Source organism: Bufo gargarizans, chromosome 3, assembly GCF_014858855.1.
Source record: "Bufo gargarizans isolate SCDJY-AF-19 chromosome 3, ASM1485885v1, whole genome shotgun sequence".
Taxonomy (NCBI): Eukaryota; Metazoa; Chordata; class Amphibia; order Anura; family Bufonidae; genus Bufo; species Bufo gargarizans.
In genome coordinates, this window is record NC_058082.1 from 276,177,299 (window position 1) to 276,194,519 (window position 17,221).

Genomic DNA, 17,221 nt, shown 5'->3' on the forward strand with positions numbered 1-17,221 from the left:
TTTGCAGCCCTCTAGCTCTTTCCTGGGCTGTTTTACAGCCTTTTTAGTGCCGAAAAGTTCGGGTCCCCATTGACTTCAATGGGGTTCGGGTTCGGGACGAAGTTCGGATCGGGTTCGGATCCCGAACCCGAACATTTCCGGGATGTTCGGCCGAACTTCTCGAACCCGAACATCCAGGTGTTCGCTCAACTCTACTAGTCATATTCTAAATAGTTGCAAGTCCAATTTATGTATGAGATAGCCAAGATGTTTATCTACAAAATAATGGTAGTCTCACGTTAGAAGCTATAGTGGATAGTGAGCTATGGAGCCTGAAAGTCAAAAGTACCCTTTTGCTAGTCGATGTATATGTATTTAATGAAGTGTCTGTAATCCGGTTGTATCTTCATATTGATTATTAATTAGTGTTTCAATTGTATTTAATGAAAATTGTAATTTTTTTATTGTAATATTATGGCTATGGTCTTTCCTTGTTGTATATTATAATCTTTGGGTAGCTGGTTCTTTGCTATGGTAATAATTATGACATATAGGATTACTTGTTAAAGTATAGATATGAACAGAGCCTAAAAAAATCAGATTTTTGGTATTGAATAAGATTACATCAACATAGTTACATAGCCAATACAATTGAACAAAGACATTAGTCTATCAAGCTCAACCAAAGGTACATAGAATACACTGAAATACGTTTAACACTTAATAAAGTAAAAAATAAAGATTTGACATTATGTTAGCTTTAGTGTATTGAGCCCACTGGTTTGAGCTAGTTTTCCTCCCTCTAAACTGCAGGTGAAACTTGAAAAATTTGAATATTGTGCAAAAGTCCATTGAGTTCAGTAATGCAAATTAAAAGGAATTGCATTAATGCAACTTAAAATTTGAATTTTGTGAAAAGGTTCAATATTCCAGGCTCAAAGTGTCACACTCTAGTCAGCTAATTAATCCATACCCCCTGAGCAAAGGGTACCCGAGATTGTGACTTTGGGGTTTCATAAGCTGTAAGCCATAATCATCCAAATTATAACAAATAAAGGCTTTGCATGTACTGAGTGTCTCATATATTAGTTTTACCTTTAAAGCTGGATTACTGCAATAAATTAACTTTGCAGGATAATCTAACTTTTCGAGTTTAACCTGTATATGTTGCTTGAAGCATACACCGCTAGAAACTTTTTACAGTGAAAAGCTGTTTTGTGAGATGTCATGGATTTTTCTCTTCAATAGTCTACATACTGTACAGTGGTTACACAGGTCTCATAAATTTTCCCATGTACAGCCAACGATGAAGACTGGAAAGAGGGATGCCCTCCATGAGACTTCGCCACTTTCAGGCAATCAAAAGGGATTTAGGAAATTGGTAAAATGTTTGGTAATTGATGGATTCTGTGATGAAGCAAAAAAGCTGCTTGCCTTGGCCATACCAGTGGTAAGAGATGATTTCACTATTTATAGACTAGTTGTAAAGTAGAAATGTATATTGTCGAAACTGTTGTCACTGGGCATCTCCAGTAACTTGCTGACTGTATGTAAATGGAATGTTGAATATATAAAGAATTGCTTCTACTTAATATTTTGATTACAACTAAAGAAGTAATGGCAAGTACTGTTGTCATTGTCACAATGTTTCCTAGACGTGTTGTGTTATGCTCTCCTGTGCTTTATGAATGTGGTATTCATAATGCCTAGTATGGTGGTGCTCATTGGGAGACCACTGAAGACCTGTTTTTGAAGACAGTTGGCAGAATACCCAAAGCATCTTTCTCATACAGAACATACAGTAACATTAGTAACTACAATTTGTGAAGCTCACATAAATGTAATACAAGAAGAACTTGTATGTATCTATTATGCATGGGACAGATAGACCACAGGGATTACTAGAGGAAGATGGATTATGCTGTATGGGGACTCTGTGTTTTGCCATGTAGCATTACTTGTTTTTCACAATTACGATGCCATGTGTTTGAAATGTTGCATATTTCCTAAAATGTAGAAAGCCATTCAGCTTCAAATTAGGGTACTTTCACACTAGCAATAGAAGAATCCGGCAGGCAGTTCCGTTGTCGGAACTGGCTGCTGGATCCGGAAATCCATATGCAAACGGATATCATTTGTTTCCGGATCCGGATGCGGATCCGTCTGACAAATGCATTGAAATACTCTCCTATGTCATCTGGAAAAACAGATCCGGTATTTATTTTTTTCAAATTTTTAAAGGTCTGTGCCGGCAGCCAGCGAGCGTCCTTCACTTACTGCGCCTGCACCGAATACTGAATGAATACTTATTAGGACCGCGTAGGCGCGAGATTTCCACAGGAGACAGGGCTGGCAAGCGGAGACCAACACTGCCTCGCCCTGTCAATAAAGTGTAGCAGGGCGCGGCCAGAGGTGGGAAAACAGAAACTTTAGGAGCAGGATCAAGGCCCCCCTGCACCTAGAGGCTCATTTGCATATTATAAAAGTAATTTTTCGCAATAACAGCGGCACGCAGTAAGGTGGCACTAATATAGTTATGTCCACCTGACATTAGTACATTGAAGGTCCCGCAAGGCAGCAGTCCCTTTGTTAGTGGACCTGTGATCTTTGAAATTTTGGGCATGTTCGGGCAGGTGCTAAGACCCTATTTAATAAGTCATGTCACCGAAGCTCCCGTTCTAATTACATTTCTATCTAACCCAAATCTATTATTCAATAGATAAATATTTTATCAATTATATATCAATCTAGAATTTTAGAAGCCTACTCCATTTGTACAAATGTTACAAGGCATCAGACCTGCAATGTTTTTAAATTTGCTTTTAATTATATACGATCTTGTTTAATAAAATCAAAGGCATGCGTGATTTAAGCAAAATGTTTGATCACCGCAACTAACACAGATTATAAATATTAACAATATTTAATTACGGCACTCAACTTTCCCGTAGACTTATATGTAGACATATCCCGTAGACATACTATGTAGACATATTCAGTAGGACTATCAGCTGTGTATCCACCTGACTTCTCCACAACGCAACTGATGGTCCCAACCCCATTTGTAAGGCAAGAAATCCCACTTATTAAACCTGCCAGGAACACCTGTGAAGTGAAAACCATTTCAGGTGACTACCTCTTGAAGCTCACCAAGAGAATGCCAAGAGTGTGCAAAGCAGTAATCAAAGCAAAAGGTGGCTACTTTGAAGAACCTAGAATATGACATATTTTCAGTTGTTTCACACTTTTTTGTTATGTATATAATTCCACATGTGTTAATTCATAGTTTTGATGTCTTCAGTGTGAATCTACAATTTTCATAGTCATGAAAATATAGAAAACTCTTTGAATGAGAAGGTGTGTCCAAACTTTTGGTCTGTACTGTACACACATATATATATATATATATATATATATATATATATATATATATACCCAATATGAACCTGGGGCATATTAAATATATATATATATATATATATATATATGCAGATGTATGCAATAACTGGGGCATACATACATCTATATACAGTCCTGATCAAAAGTTTAAGACCACTTGAGAAATGGCAAAAAATCATATTTAGCATGGCTGGATCTTAACAAGGTTCCAAGTAGAGCTTCAACGTGCAACAAGAAGAAATAAGAGTGAGACAAAATATTTTTTGAGCATTCAATTTAATGAAAACAATGAATAAACTGAAACAAGCTGTTTTTCAGCTGATCAAAAGTTTAGGACCACACCTCCCAAAAAAAACTAAACCCCCCCCAAAACAGAAATCCAACTTCCAAACATGAACTCAGTAATGAGTAGCTCCGCCGTTATTGTTTATCACTTCAAAAATTGTTTCGGCATGCTTGATGCAAGCGTTTCCATGAGGTGAATGTGAACATTTCTCCAAGTGGTGAAGATGGCCGCACGAAGGCCATCTACTGTCTGGAACTGTTGTCCATTTTTGTAAACTTCCCTTGCCATCCATCCCCAAAGGTTCTCAATTGGATTTAGATCAGGAGAACACGCAGGATGGGCCAAAATAGTGATGTTATTCTCCTGGAAGAAGTCCCTTGTCCTGCGGGCATTGTGTACTGTAGCATTGTCCTGTTGAAAAACCAAGTCGTTACCACACAGACGAGGGCCCTCCGTTATGAGGAATGCTCTCTGCAACATCTGGACATAGCCAGCGGCCGTTTGACGCCCCTGCACTTCCTGAAGCTCCATTGTTCCACTGAAGGAAAAAGCACCCCAGACCATTATGGCGCCCCCTCCAACATTTCAGGTGGGATCTGCTTGTCATGCCAGTAATGTTGGAAACCATCAGGACTATCAAGGTTAAATTTTTTCTCATCAGAGAATAAAACCTTCTTCCACCTTTGAATGTCCCATGTTTGGTGCTCTCTTGCAAAGTCTAAACGAGCAGTTCTGTGGCGTTCTAGGAGACGAGGTCTTTGAACACATTTTTTGTTTTTGAAGCCCTTCAGTCTCAGATGCCATCTGATGGTTATGGGGCTGCAGTCCGCACCAGTAAGGGCCTTAATTTGGGTCGAGGATCGTCCCGTGTCTTGACGGACAGCCAATTGGATCCTCTGGCTCAGTGCTGATGACATTTTTGGGGGGTCTTCCACTTGACTTTTTTGTTCCATAACCCTCAGGATCATTTAAGAAATTCCAAATGACTGTCTTACTGCGTCCCACCTCAGCAGCGATGGCGCGCTGTGAGAGACCCTGCTTATGCAGTTCAACAACCCGACCACATTCAAAAAGGGAGAGTTTTTTTGCCTTTGCCATCACAACAAGTGACTACATGACAGAAAATGACAATGGATCCACATCTTTGCACAGATTTGGCCTTTTAAAGGCATGTGGTCTTAAAATTTGGATTAGCTGAAAAACAGCCTGTTTCAGTTTAATCGTTATTTTCAATTAATTGAATGCTCAAAAAAATGTCTCACTCTCATTTCTTCTTGTTGCATGTTGAAGCTCTACTTGGAACGTTGTTAAGATCCAACAATGTAAAATAGGATTTTTTGCCATTTTTTAAGTGGTCTTAAATTTTTGATAAGGACTGTATATATACCCAGACATACCTGTGGCAATGCATGGCCACAACCTGGAAGAATACAAATCTATCCCCACATATACTGGCCACACAGGGCCAACATATATATGTATATATTAAAGGACATATATAAATATATATGCAAAATACACCTTCCCTCTACACACGTCACAAAATTTTGCTATGCATATGTATGCCTAAATGAATTAAGCACTTGGAAAGCATTGAATAATTTTGAACAGAACAAGTTTTACTCCAACAATTACCTGATCTACATCAAAGTTTGCGTACACAGTATACAGTAAACAGTGTATGAAAATGTAATGGAATATCAAAATTTAAAAAAAGTCTAGTTTTTCAGTTTAAAAGTCTTACTTGAGCAAGGCCCAGTACTGTTAAAAGTGCTTTAGGCACCTGCTTTTGCGTTTGTGAACAGTCATATTTTCCCATTGCAAAAACCAGCAGTATCCCCCCATCATGTTGGGATTCCAGCGGCCTTGATACCTGTTCTCCATTGTAGAAATATCTTTATGGAACCACTCTCCATGTTCGTCACTTACGTGTCCCAAATTGGGTGGGAAAAAGTCAAGATGGGTATGTAAGAAATGCACTTTCAATGACATTCGGCAACCAAGTTGTTCATATGCTGGAAGCATGTTGTCTACTAATTCAGCATAGTTTGCAGCTCGTCTGTTCCCAAGGAAGTTCTGCACTACTAGCACAAATGCATCCCAAGCTGCAAGACGCACTCGCTTTGTCAGATTCTTGCACTGATCATAAGTAGTGTATTTGCCACATATGTAGCAGAAATTGTCTGGGTCGTTAACACATTTGCGTTTATCTATCTTAAGTTTCAAAACTGATAGCACTATAACAGATCACTTTATCAAAATCTGTCCAGCATGTCTTAGATATACCGTATTTTTAGGTAAGACGCACCTAGGTTTTTGAGGAGGAAAATAAGAAAAAAATTTTTTTTAACCAAAAGGTGCGCTTTTGGTGGGTTTTGAACTAATGGTGGTCTGTGCATGACACTATTATGGGGCATCTGTGGATGACGCACTGTCATGTGGGGGATTTGTGGATGGCACTGTCATGTGGGGGATCTGTGGATGGCACTGTTATGGGGAATCTGTGGATGGCACTGTTATGGGGGATCTGTGGATGGCACTGTTATGGGGGATCTGTGGATGGCACTGTTATGGGGATCTGTGGATGGCACTGTTATGGGGATCTGTGGATGGCACTGTTATGGGGGATCTGTAGATGGTACTGTTATGGGGATCTGTGGATGGTACTGTTATGGGGGATCTGTGGATGGCACTGTTATGGGGGATCTGTGGATGGCACTGTTATGGGGGATCTGTGGATGGAACTCTTATGGGGGATCTGTGGATGGCACTGTTATGGGGCGATCTGTGGATGGCACTGTTTATGGGGAGGGGCATCTGTGGATGGCACTGCTATGGGGTGGGGGATCTGTGGATGGCATTGTTATGGGGTGGGGATTCTGTTGATGGCACTGTTATGGGGAGGGGCATCTGTGGATGACACTGCTATGGGGTAGGGGATCTGTGGATGGCATTGTTATGGGGTGGGGGATCTGTGGATGACACTGTTATGGGGGGGGGATCTGTGGATGACACTGCTATATAAGTGTCCCCCAATACACCGGCCCTCCGCTCACCGCAGTATTTATAAATATTAATCCTTAACCTGTTAATAAGTTTAACTAAAGTTCGGGTTCGACGGGTTCGGCCGAACTTCACAAAAAGTTTGAGTTCAGAACCCGAACTTGACCCCGCAAAAAATAATATAAAATACGTAAAAATAAAAAATCTTGATCTAGGAGGACGAGGTCCATATGGAGTAGGAGGTTGAGGAGGCAGTGGATGTGGCGGTGTAGGTGGAAGCAGTGATGGAGGAGGAGGTAGCCTACACTGCTTTTTAGTTTTAAATTTATTTTAATTTTTTAAATTAGGGTACACCCCAAAACATTGGGAAATATAACCTGTGATAACCCCCTCCAGTCGTGCTAAACACACGTTCAGACAATACACTGGCTGCAGGGCAGGCCAGCACCTCCAAGGTGTAACGGGCAAGCTCAGGCCATGTGCCTAATTTGGAGACCCAGAAGTTGCAGGGGGCAGACCCATCAGTCGCATCCTCGTGATGTTTGGTGCTCTCTTGCAAAGTCTAAACGAGCAGTTCTGTGGCGTTCTAGGACGAGGTCTTTGAACACATTTTTTGTTTTTGAAGCCCTTCAGTCTCAGATGCCATCTGATGGTTATGGGGCTGCAGTCCGCACCAGTAAGGGCCTTAATTTGGGTCGAGGATCGTCCCGTGTCTTGACGGACAGCCAATTGGATCCTCTGGCTCAGTGCTGATGACATTTTTGGGGGGTCTTCCACTTGACTTTTTTGTTCCATAACCCTCAGGATCATTTAAGAAATTCCAAATGACTGTCTTACTGCGTCCCACCTCAGCAGCGATGGCGCGCTGTGAGAGACCCTGCTTATGCAGTTCAACAACCCGACCACATTCAAAAAGGGAGAGTTTTTTTGCCTTTGCCATCACAACAAGTGACTACATGACAGAAAATGACAATGGATCCACATCTTTGCACAGATTTGGCCTTTTAAAGGCATGTGGTCTTAAAATTTGGATTAGCTGAAAAACAGCCTGTTTCAGTTTAATCGTTATTTTCAATTAATTGAATGCTCAAAAAAATGTCTCACTCTCATTTCTTCTTGTTGCATGTTGAAGCTCTACTTGGAACGTTGTTAAGATCCAACAATGTAAAATAGGATTTTTTGCCATTTTTTAAGTGGTCTTAAATTTTTGATAAGGACTGTATATATACCCAGACATACCTGTGGCAATGCATGGCCACAACCTGGAAGAATACAAATCTATCCCCACATATACTGGCCACACAGGGCCAACATATATATGTATATATTAAAGGACATATATAAATATATATGCAAAATACACCTTCCCTCTACACACGTCACAAAATTTTGCTATGCATATGTATGCCTAAATGAATTAAGCACTTGGAAAGCATTGAATAATTTTGAACAGAACAAGTTTTACTCCAACAATTACCTGATCTACATCAAAGTTTGCGTACACAGTATACAGTAAACAGTGTATGAAAATGTAATGGAATATCAAAATTTAAAAAAAGTCTAGTTTTTCAGTTTAAAAGTCTTACTTGAGCAAGGCCCAGTACTGTTAAAAGTGCTTTAGGCACCTGCTTTTGCGTTTGTGAACAGTCATATTTTCCCATTGCAAAAACCAGCAGTATCCCCCCATCATGTTGGGATTCCAGCGGCCTTGATACCTGTTCTCCATTGTAGAAATATCTTTATGGAACCACTCTCCATGTTCGTCACTTACGTGTCCCAAATTGGGTGGGAAAAAGTCAAGATGGGTATGTAAGAAATGCACTTTCAATGACATTCGGCAACCAAGTTGTTCATATGCTGGAAGCATGTTGTCTACTAATTCAGCATAGTTTGCAGCTCGTCTGTTCCCAAGGAAGTTCTGCACTACTAGCACAAATGCATCCCAAGCTGCAAGACGCACTCGCTTTGTCAGATTCTTGCACTGATCATAAGTAGTGTATTTGCCACATATGTAGCAGAAATTGTCTGGGTCGTTAACACATTTGCGTTTATCTATCTTAAGTTTCAAAACTGATAGCACTATAACAGATCACTTTATCAAAATCTGTCCAGCATGTCTTAGATATACCGTATTTTTAGGTAAGACGCACCTAGGTTTTTGAGGAGGAAAATAAGAAAAAAAAATTTTTTAACCAAAAGGTGCGCTTTTGGTGGGTTTTGAACTAATGGTGGTCTGTGCATGACACTATTATGGGGCATCTGTGGATGACGCACTGTCATGTGGGGGATTTGTGGATGGCACTGTCATGTGGGGGATCTGTGGATGGCACTGTTATGGGGAATCTGTGGATGGCACTGTTATGGGGATCTGTGGATGGCACTGTTATGGGGGATCTGTGGATGGCACTGTTATGGGGATCTGTGGATGGCACTGTTATGGGGATCTGTGGATGGCACTGTTATGGGGGATCTGTAGATGGTACTGTTATGGGGATCTGTGGATGGTACTGTTATGGGGGATCTGTGGATGGCACTGTTATGGGGGATCTGTGGATGGAACTCTTATGGGGGATCTGTGGATGGCACTGTTATGGGGCGATCTGTGGATGGCACTGTTTATGGGGAGGGGCATCTGTGGATGGCACTGCTATGGGGTGGGGGATCTGTGGATGGCATTGTTATGGGGTGGGGATTCTGTTGATGGCACTGTTATGGGGAGGGGCATCTGTGGATGACACTGCTATGGGGTAGGGGATCTGTGGATGGCATTGTTATGGGGTGGGGGATCTGTGGATGACACTGTTATGGGGGGGGGATCTGTGGATGACACTGCTATATAAGTGTCCCCCAATACACCGGCCCTCCGCTCACCGCAGTATTTATAAATATTAATCCTTAACCTGTTAATAAGTTTAACTAAAGTTCGGGTTCGACGGGTTCGGCCGAACTTCACAAAAAGTTTGAGTTCAGAACCCGAACTTGACCCCGCAAAAAATAATATAAAATACGTAAAAATAAAAAATCTTGATCTAGGAGGACGAGGTCCATATGGAGTAGGAGGTTGAGGAGGCAGTGGATGTGGCGGTGTAGGTGGAAGCAGTGATGGAGGAGGAGGTAGCCTACACTGCTTTTTAGTTTTAAATTTATTTTAATTTTTTAAATTAGGGTACACCCCAAAACATTGGGAAATATAACCTGTGATAACCCCCTCCAGTCGTGCTAAACACACGTTCAGACAATACACTGGCTGCAGGGCAGGCCAGCACCTCCAAGGTGTAACGGGCAAGCTCAGGCCATGTGCCTAATTTGGAGACCCAGAAGTTGCAGGGGGCAGACCCATCAGTCGCATCCTCGTGATGTTTGGTGCTCTCTTGCAAAGTCTAAACGAGCAGTTCTGTGGCGTTCTAGGACGAGGTCTTTGAACACATTTTTTGTTTTTGAAGCCCTTCAGTCTCAGATGCCATCTGATGGTTATGGGGCTGCAGTCCGCACCAGTAAGGGCCTTAATTTGGGTCGAGGATCGTCCCGTGTCTTGACGGACAGCCAATTGGATCCTCTGGCTCAGTGCTGATGACATTTTTGGGGGGTCTTCCACTTGACTTTTTTGTTCCATAACCCTCAGGATCATTTAAGAAATTCCAAATGACTGTCTTACTGCGTCCCACCTCAGCAGCGATGGCGCGCTGTGAGAGACCCTGCTTATGCAGTTCAACAACCCGACCACATTCAAAAAGGGAGAGTTTTTTTGCCTTTGCCATCACAACAAGTGACTACATGACAGAAAATGACAATGGATCCACATCTTTGCACAGATTTGGCCTTTTAAAGGCATGTGGTCTTAAAATTTGGATTAGCTGAAAAACAGCCTGTTTCAGTTTAATCGTTATTTTCAATTAATTGAATGCTCAAAAAAATGTCTCACTCTCATTTCTTCTTGTTGCATGTTGAAGCTCTACTTGGAACGTTGTTAAGATCCAACAATGTAAAATAGGATTTTTTGCCATTTTTTAAGTGGTCTTAAATTTTTGATAAGGACTGTATATATACCCAGACATACCTGTGGCAATGCATGGCCACAACCTGGAAGAATACAAATCTATCCCCACATATACTGGCCACACAGGGCCAACATATATATGTATATATTAAAGGACATATATAAATATATATGCAAAATACACCTTCGCTCTACACACGTCACAAAATTTTGCTATGCATATGTATGCCTAAATGAATTAAGCACTTGGAAAGCATTGAATAATTTTGAACAGAACAAGTTTTACTCCAACAATTACCTGATCTACATCAAAGTTTGCGTACACAGTATACAGTAAACAGTGTATGAAAATGTAATGGAATATCAAAATTTAAAAAAAGTCTAGTTTTTCAGTTTAAAAGTCTTACTTGAGCAAGGCCCAGTACTGTTAAAAGTGCTTTAGGCACCTGCTTTTGCGTTTGTGAACAGTCATATTTTCCCATTGCAAAAACCAGCAGTATCCCCCCATCATGTTGGGATTCCAGCGGCCTTGATACCTGTTCTCCATTGTAGAAATATCTTTATGGAACCACTCTCCATGTTCGTCACTTACGTGTCCCAAATTGGGTGGGAAAAAGTCAAGATGGGTATGTAAGAAATGCACTTTCAATGACATTCGGCAACCAAGTTGTTCATATGCTGGAAGCATGTTGTCTACTAATTCAGCATAGTTTGCAGCTCGTCTGTTCCCAAGGAAGTTCTGCACTACTAGCACAAATGCATCCCAAGCTGCAAGACGCACTCGCTTTGTCAGATTCTTGCACTGATCATAAGTAGTGTATTTGCCACATATGTAGCAGAAATTGTCTGGGTCGTTAACACATTTGCGTTTATCTATCTTAAGTTTCAAAACTGATAGCACTATAACAGATCACTTTATCAAAATCTGTCCAGCATGTCTTAGATATACCGTATTTTTAGGTAAGACGCACCTAGGTTTTTGAGGAGGAAAATAAGAAAAAAAATTTTTTAACCAAAAGGTGCGCTTTTGGTGGGTTTTGAACTAATGGTGGTCTGTGCATGACACTATTATGGGGCATCTGTGGATGACGCACTGTCATGTGGGGGATTTGTGGATGGCACTGTCATGTGGGGGATCTGTGGATGGCACTGTTATGGGGAATCTGTGGATGGCACTGTTATGGGGATCTGTGGATGGCACTGTTATGGGGGATCTGTGGATGGCACTGTTATGGGGATCTGTGGATGGCACTGTTATGGGGATCTGTGGATGGCACTGTTATGGGGGATCTGTAGATGGTACTGTTATGGGGATCTGTGGATGGTACTGTTATGGGGGATCTGTGGATGGCACTGTTATGGGGGATCTGTGGATGGAACTCTTATGGGGGATCTGTGGATGGCACTGTTATGGGGCGATCTGTGGATGGCACTGTTTATGGGGAGGGGCATCTGTGGATGGCACTGCTATGGGGTGGGGGATCTGTGGATGGCATTGTTATGGGGTGGGGATTCTGTTGATGGCACTGTTATGGGGAGGGGCATCTGTGGATGACACTGCTATGGGGTAGGGGATCTGTGGATGGCATTGTTATGGGGTGGGGGATCTGTGGATGACACTGTTATGGGGGGGGGATCTGTGGATGACACTGCTATATAAGTGTCCCCCAATACACCGGCCCTCCGCTCACCGCAGTATTTATAAATATTAATCCTTAACCTGTTAATAAGTTTAACTAAAGTTCGGGTTCGACGGGTTCGGCCGAACTTCACAAAAAGTTTGAGTTCAGAACCCGAACTTGACCCCGCAAAAAATAATATAAAATACGTAAAAATAAAAAATCTTGATCTAGGAGGACGAGGTCCATATGGAGTAGGAGGTTGAGGAGGCAGTGGATGTGGCGGTGTAGGTGGAAGCAGTGATGGAGGAGGAGGTAGCCTACACTGCTTTTTAGTTTTAAATTTATTTTAATTTTTTAAATTAGGGTACACCCCAAAACATTGGGAAATATAACCTGTGATAACCCCCTCCAGTCGTGCTAAACACACGTTCAGACAATACACTGGCTGCAGGGCAGGCCAGCAACTCCAAGGTGTAACGGGCAAGCTCAGGCCATGTGCCTAATTTGGAGACCCAGAAGTTGCAGGGGGCAGACCCATCAGTCGCATCCTCGTGATGTTCACGATCCAATTGGAAACCTGCTATATCAACTTTTGATGTTCTTTTCTGCGCCTACCATGTTAATCACGGTTAGCGGCGAATCAGGGTTTCACGCCAGAGAGGGAGCGTGAGAAAGGGATAGCACATCCAAGGGAGATTAATGGATGAAATTTAATTGTGATCGCGCGGGAATGTGGGAGAAGCTATTAAAACTGAAGAATTGAAGGAAAGGAGGGGGCGCGCGGCAATTACCCACTCCCGACTCGGGGAGGAAGTGACGATAAATAACAATACAGGACTTTTAAGATGCCCTGTTATTTGAATGATTAATAAAAAATTATAGGGAATGTCATTGGGGTATTTGGAAACGTTAGCCAGGAGAAGCCTTGCTGCCGCTTTGTTGACTCTAGATAATTTCTGCCTGATCGCACGTTCCTGTGACGTTCACCATCCATTTGGATATCTACTTTCGATGTTTTTTTCTGAGCCTACCATGTTGGATCACGGTTATCGGAGAATCAGGGATCCACGCTAGAGAGAGAGCGTGAGAAAGGGAGACCTCATCCAGGGGGGGTCAATGGCTGCAATGGGATGAAGCGGAAATGTGAGACAAATTATTAAACCAGAAGTATTGAAGGAAAGGGCCAATTAAAGACGAATTTTAGAAATTTAAGTCCCTGTCACCTATGCAGAGCAGGGGTTTTTCATCGCCAGAAATGGGTTAATGTCACCCACCAATGGAACAGATTTATAAAAATTTCGGTCCCTGTCAACTATGCAGAGCAGGGGTTTATTCACTGCAAAAATGGTAAAATGTCACCAAAGTATGTAACAGAAAAATTTGTGAAATTTATTAACCTGTCTACTAGGTAGAGCAGGGGTATATCACAGCCAAAAATTGGTTAATTTCCCCTGAGAATGTAACAGACAAATTAGTGAAATTTGTTTACCTATCTACTAGGTACAGCAGGGGTATATCACACCCAAAAATGGGTGAATTTAACCCGAATATGTAACAGACAAATTTGTGAAATGTTTTTACCTGTCTACTAGGTATAGCCAGGGTATATCACACCCCAAAAATTGTGAATTTCACCCGAATATGTAGCAGACAAATTAGTGAATTTTATTTTACCTGTCTACTAGGTATATCACACCCAATGGTATATCACACCCAAAAATTGGTGAATTTCACCAGAAAATGTAACAGACAAATTAGTGAAATGAAATAAAATACGTACTAATAAAGAAAAATAAACTTGATTTATATGGTGGAGGTCCATATGGAGTAGGAGTTTGAGGAGGCGGTGGACGTAGCAGCGTAGGTGGAAGCGGCGGGGGAGGAGGACGAAGTAGCCAACACTGGTTTTTGGTTTACTTTTTTTATTTTTTATTAGGGTACAATCCAAAAGGGTGTGAAATATCCAAAATATAACAATGAGCAATTGCGCTGTAGTATAACAATGGCTGGTTAAGGTCGGTATACATGTCTATTCTGCACAAGGTGGGATCCATGCCTGGTTCATTTTAATGAACGTGAGCTTGTCCACATTGGCTGTGGACAGAAGGCTGCGCTTGTCTGTGATAACGCCCCCTGCCGTGATAAACACACGTTAAGACAATACACTGCCTGCAGGGCAGGCCAGCACCTCCAAGGCGTAAAGGGAAAGCTCAGCCATGTGCCCAATTTGGAGACCCAGAAGTTGAAGGGGGCAGACCCGTCATTCAGTACGTGTAGGCATGTGCACACATACTGCTCCACCATGTTGCTGAAATGCTGCCTCTTGCTAAGACGTTCCATATCAGCTTGTGGTGCTGGTTGTTGTGGCGTGCTGACAAAGCTTTTCCACATTTCGGCCATGCTAACCCTGCCTTCTGAGGTGCTGGTGGTGCCCCAGCTGCGTTGGCAACCTAAACCTCTTCTTCTGCCTTCGCCTTGTGCATCCACTGCGCCCCCGCTGTCAGGTGGGAATGCCACCAGCAGCGCATCTACCAGCGTGCACTTGTACTCGTGCATCTTAAGATCACGATCCAGAGACGGAATTAAGGACGGTACTTTGTCCTTGTAACGTGGATCCAGCAGTGTGGCCACCCAGTTATCAGCACAAATTAGAATGTGGGCAACTCGGCGGTCATTGTGGAGACACTGCAGTATGTAATCGCTCATGTGAGTAAGGCTGCCCAGAGGCAACGAAAAGCTGTCCTCTGTGGGAGGTGTATCGTCTGTGTCCTCTATATTCCCCCAGCCACGCACCAGTGATGGCCATGAGCTGGTTTGGGTGCCACCCTACTGTGAACACGGTTCCTCCTCCATCTTCTCTTCCTCATCCTCCACCTCCTCATCCTCCAGAACTGTGCCCTGGCTGGACAATTGTATACCTGGCATTTGTGAGTGCAGAAACCCACCCTCTGAGCCACTTGTGAATGACTGACGGGCCGGAAACCCTATGAAATGATCCCTCTTCCTCCTCCTGCTCCTCTTCCATCATCGCCAGCAGCGTTTTTTCAAGGAGGCATAGAAGTGGGATAGTAACGCTGAGAACGGCGTTATCGGCACTGTTGGTGGAGTACTCGATACCGCCCAACAAGGAACACAGGTCTCGCATGGAGGTCCAGTCATTGGTGGTGAAGTGGTGCTGTTCCGCAGAGCAACTCACTCGTGCGTGCTGTAGCTGAAACTCCACTAATGCCTGCTGCTGCTCGCACAGTCTGGCCAGCATGTGCAAGGTGGAGTTCCACCTTGTGGGCACGTCGCATATGAGGCGGTGAGTGGGAAGGCTGAAGTTACGCTGCAGCGCTGACAGGCATGCAGCAGCAGGGTGAGAACGCCGAAAGAGTGCTCAGATGGCCCGCACTTGTAACATCCCGAAGTATGTTTATCTCTTTATCCCCGCTACAATATGTTAAGTGTAATTATATTTTCCGTCTATATAATTATAATGTCATTATTGTAATTCTATGTATTTCCAGGCCTGTTTTATATTATGCTGTCATTTCCATGTGCACCAGCAGGTGGCAGCAATGTGTTCAGCAGAACCATAGCCAGTTTAGTATTGCTAGACTGGAATAGTTCTTTCCAGTTTTAGCCCCCCTCTGTGAGCAGAAGTGGGCTGGTCCCATGTCCTGTCTGATGGGGAGGAGAAGGAAGTTAGTTGAGTGTACCAACTACCCCCGCTTGGGGTAGGCTGTGTTAGTAGGAGCTCCCAGAAACAGGGATCCCAAGACAGGATCAAGCCTCGGCTGAGGCCAAAGATCACCCTTCCCAATCTGAGCCATCAGCCTCAGCTGGTTGACAAAGCAAACAGTCACCTCCAGCCTCCAGGAAGAAGCATTCCCTGTGAGCCAAACTGTGAGTACATATCCAGAGTCCAGGAGAAGCCAAATACCTCCTCAGCTAGTCAGGCCCATTACTATCAGAACATCCAGCAGTAAAGATACCGACATATACAGAATAAGGGTAATAATAAAGAAATCAAAAAGTCCAGCAATGGTACCCTGTTCAATAATTAGATAGCTAAATTTAATGAGAATAATAGACTAACCTCTACATAGTCATTCGGGTGGGCCACGACACAGTTAGACACACTATGTAAGTGGTGGGGGAGATGTCCCTACAACTGCTACCCTAATCTGGTCCTCTGCCCAGGGACGTCCCCTAGTGGTGGGGACTCCCTGTCCTCGAGCCTAGCCTCACTTCCTGTCTAACCCTGATAAGGTGACAGGTGGAGAGAAGCTAGTGTCAGAGTGGCCCCCCAACGGGTGACTAGCACAGACAAAAAAGAGGAAAAGAGGTGTCCACTGTATACAACCCTCGTGATGGATCGCCAGGAGGTACAGGGTCCACCTAGTAAATAAAATACGCAGACAAACACACGCACATAGACACACTGATACGATAGTTAAGTGATATAAATATGATATACCAAAACCCCGACGCGTTTCACCGACAAAGTGGGATCATCAGGGGGTAATACGAGGTAGGTATAATATAGACACGGAGCCGATAAAAATAAATAAAGCAGGCCCTGTCCGATAATGATGCATAATTTAAAATTGCGTTAGAAAATTACGTAAAGCCATTAGACCCATACTTAATATAAAGGAGAATAGATAAATCTGTGCCAAATGGCGGAGTACATACGGTCACTTGGCAGTGAACTTGACGATGGAGTATGACGAACGCCAGCAAAATGCAAATCTCTGCAAAGGATAAAAACAGAGATGGGGACATATATATATGTGGAAACTAGCCATGGGAATGCACATCCAATACTTAATAAATACCTGAAGTAACAGAGGGCACCAAGTCACAAAATGATAAATTGTGAGAGTGCTCATCAAAGGGCATCAAAGGTAATAGCCCCGAACCTTCATAGGTAAAGCTGTAAGAAAAAGG

The 17,221-nt window shown here is 42.8% G+C and overlaps 1 protein-coding gene across 1 annotated transcript in view; it reads left to right on the forward strand.

The window, feature by feature from the left end:
- Positions 1–17,221, forward strand: part of LOC122933375 (multidrug and toxin extrusion protein 2-like) — a 305,472-nt gene that overhangs the window by 77,658 nt on the left and 210,593 nt on the right. The window contains exon 2 of the mRNA XM_044288336.1: positions 1,280–1,429. Within this exon, the coding sequence (XP_044144271.1) occupies positions 1,280–1,429 (150 nt within the window). The remainder of the gene's footprint in view (positions 1–1,279; positions 1,430–17,221) is intronic.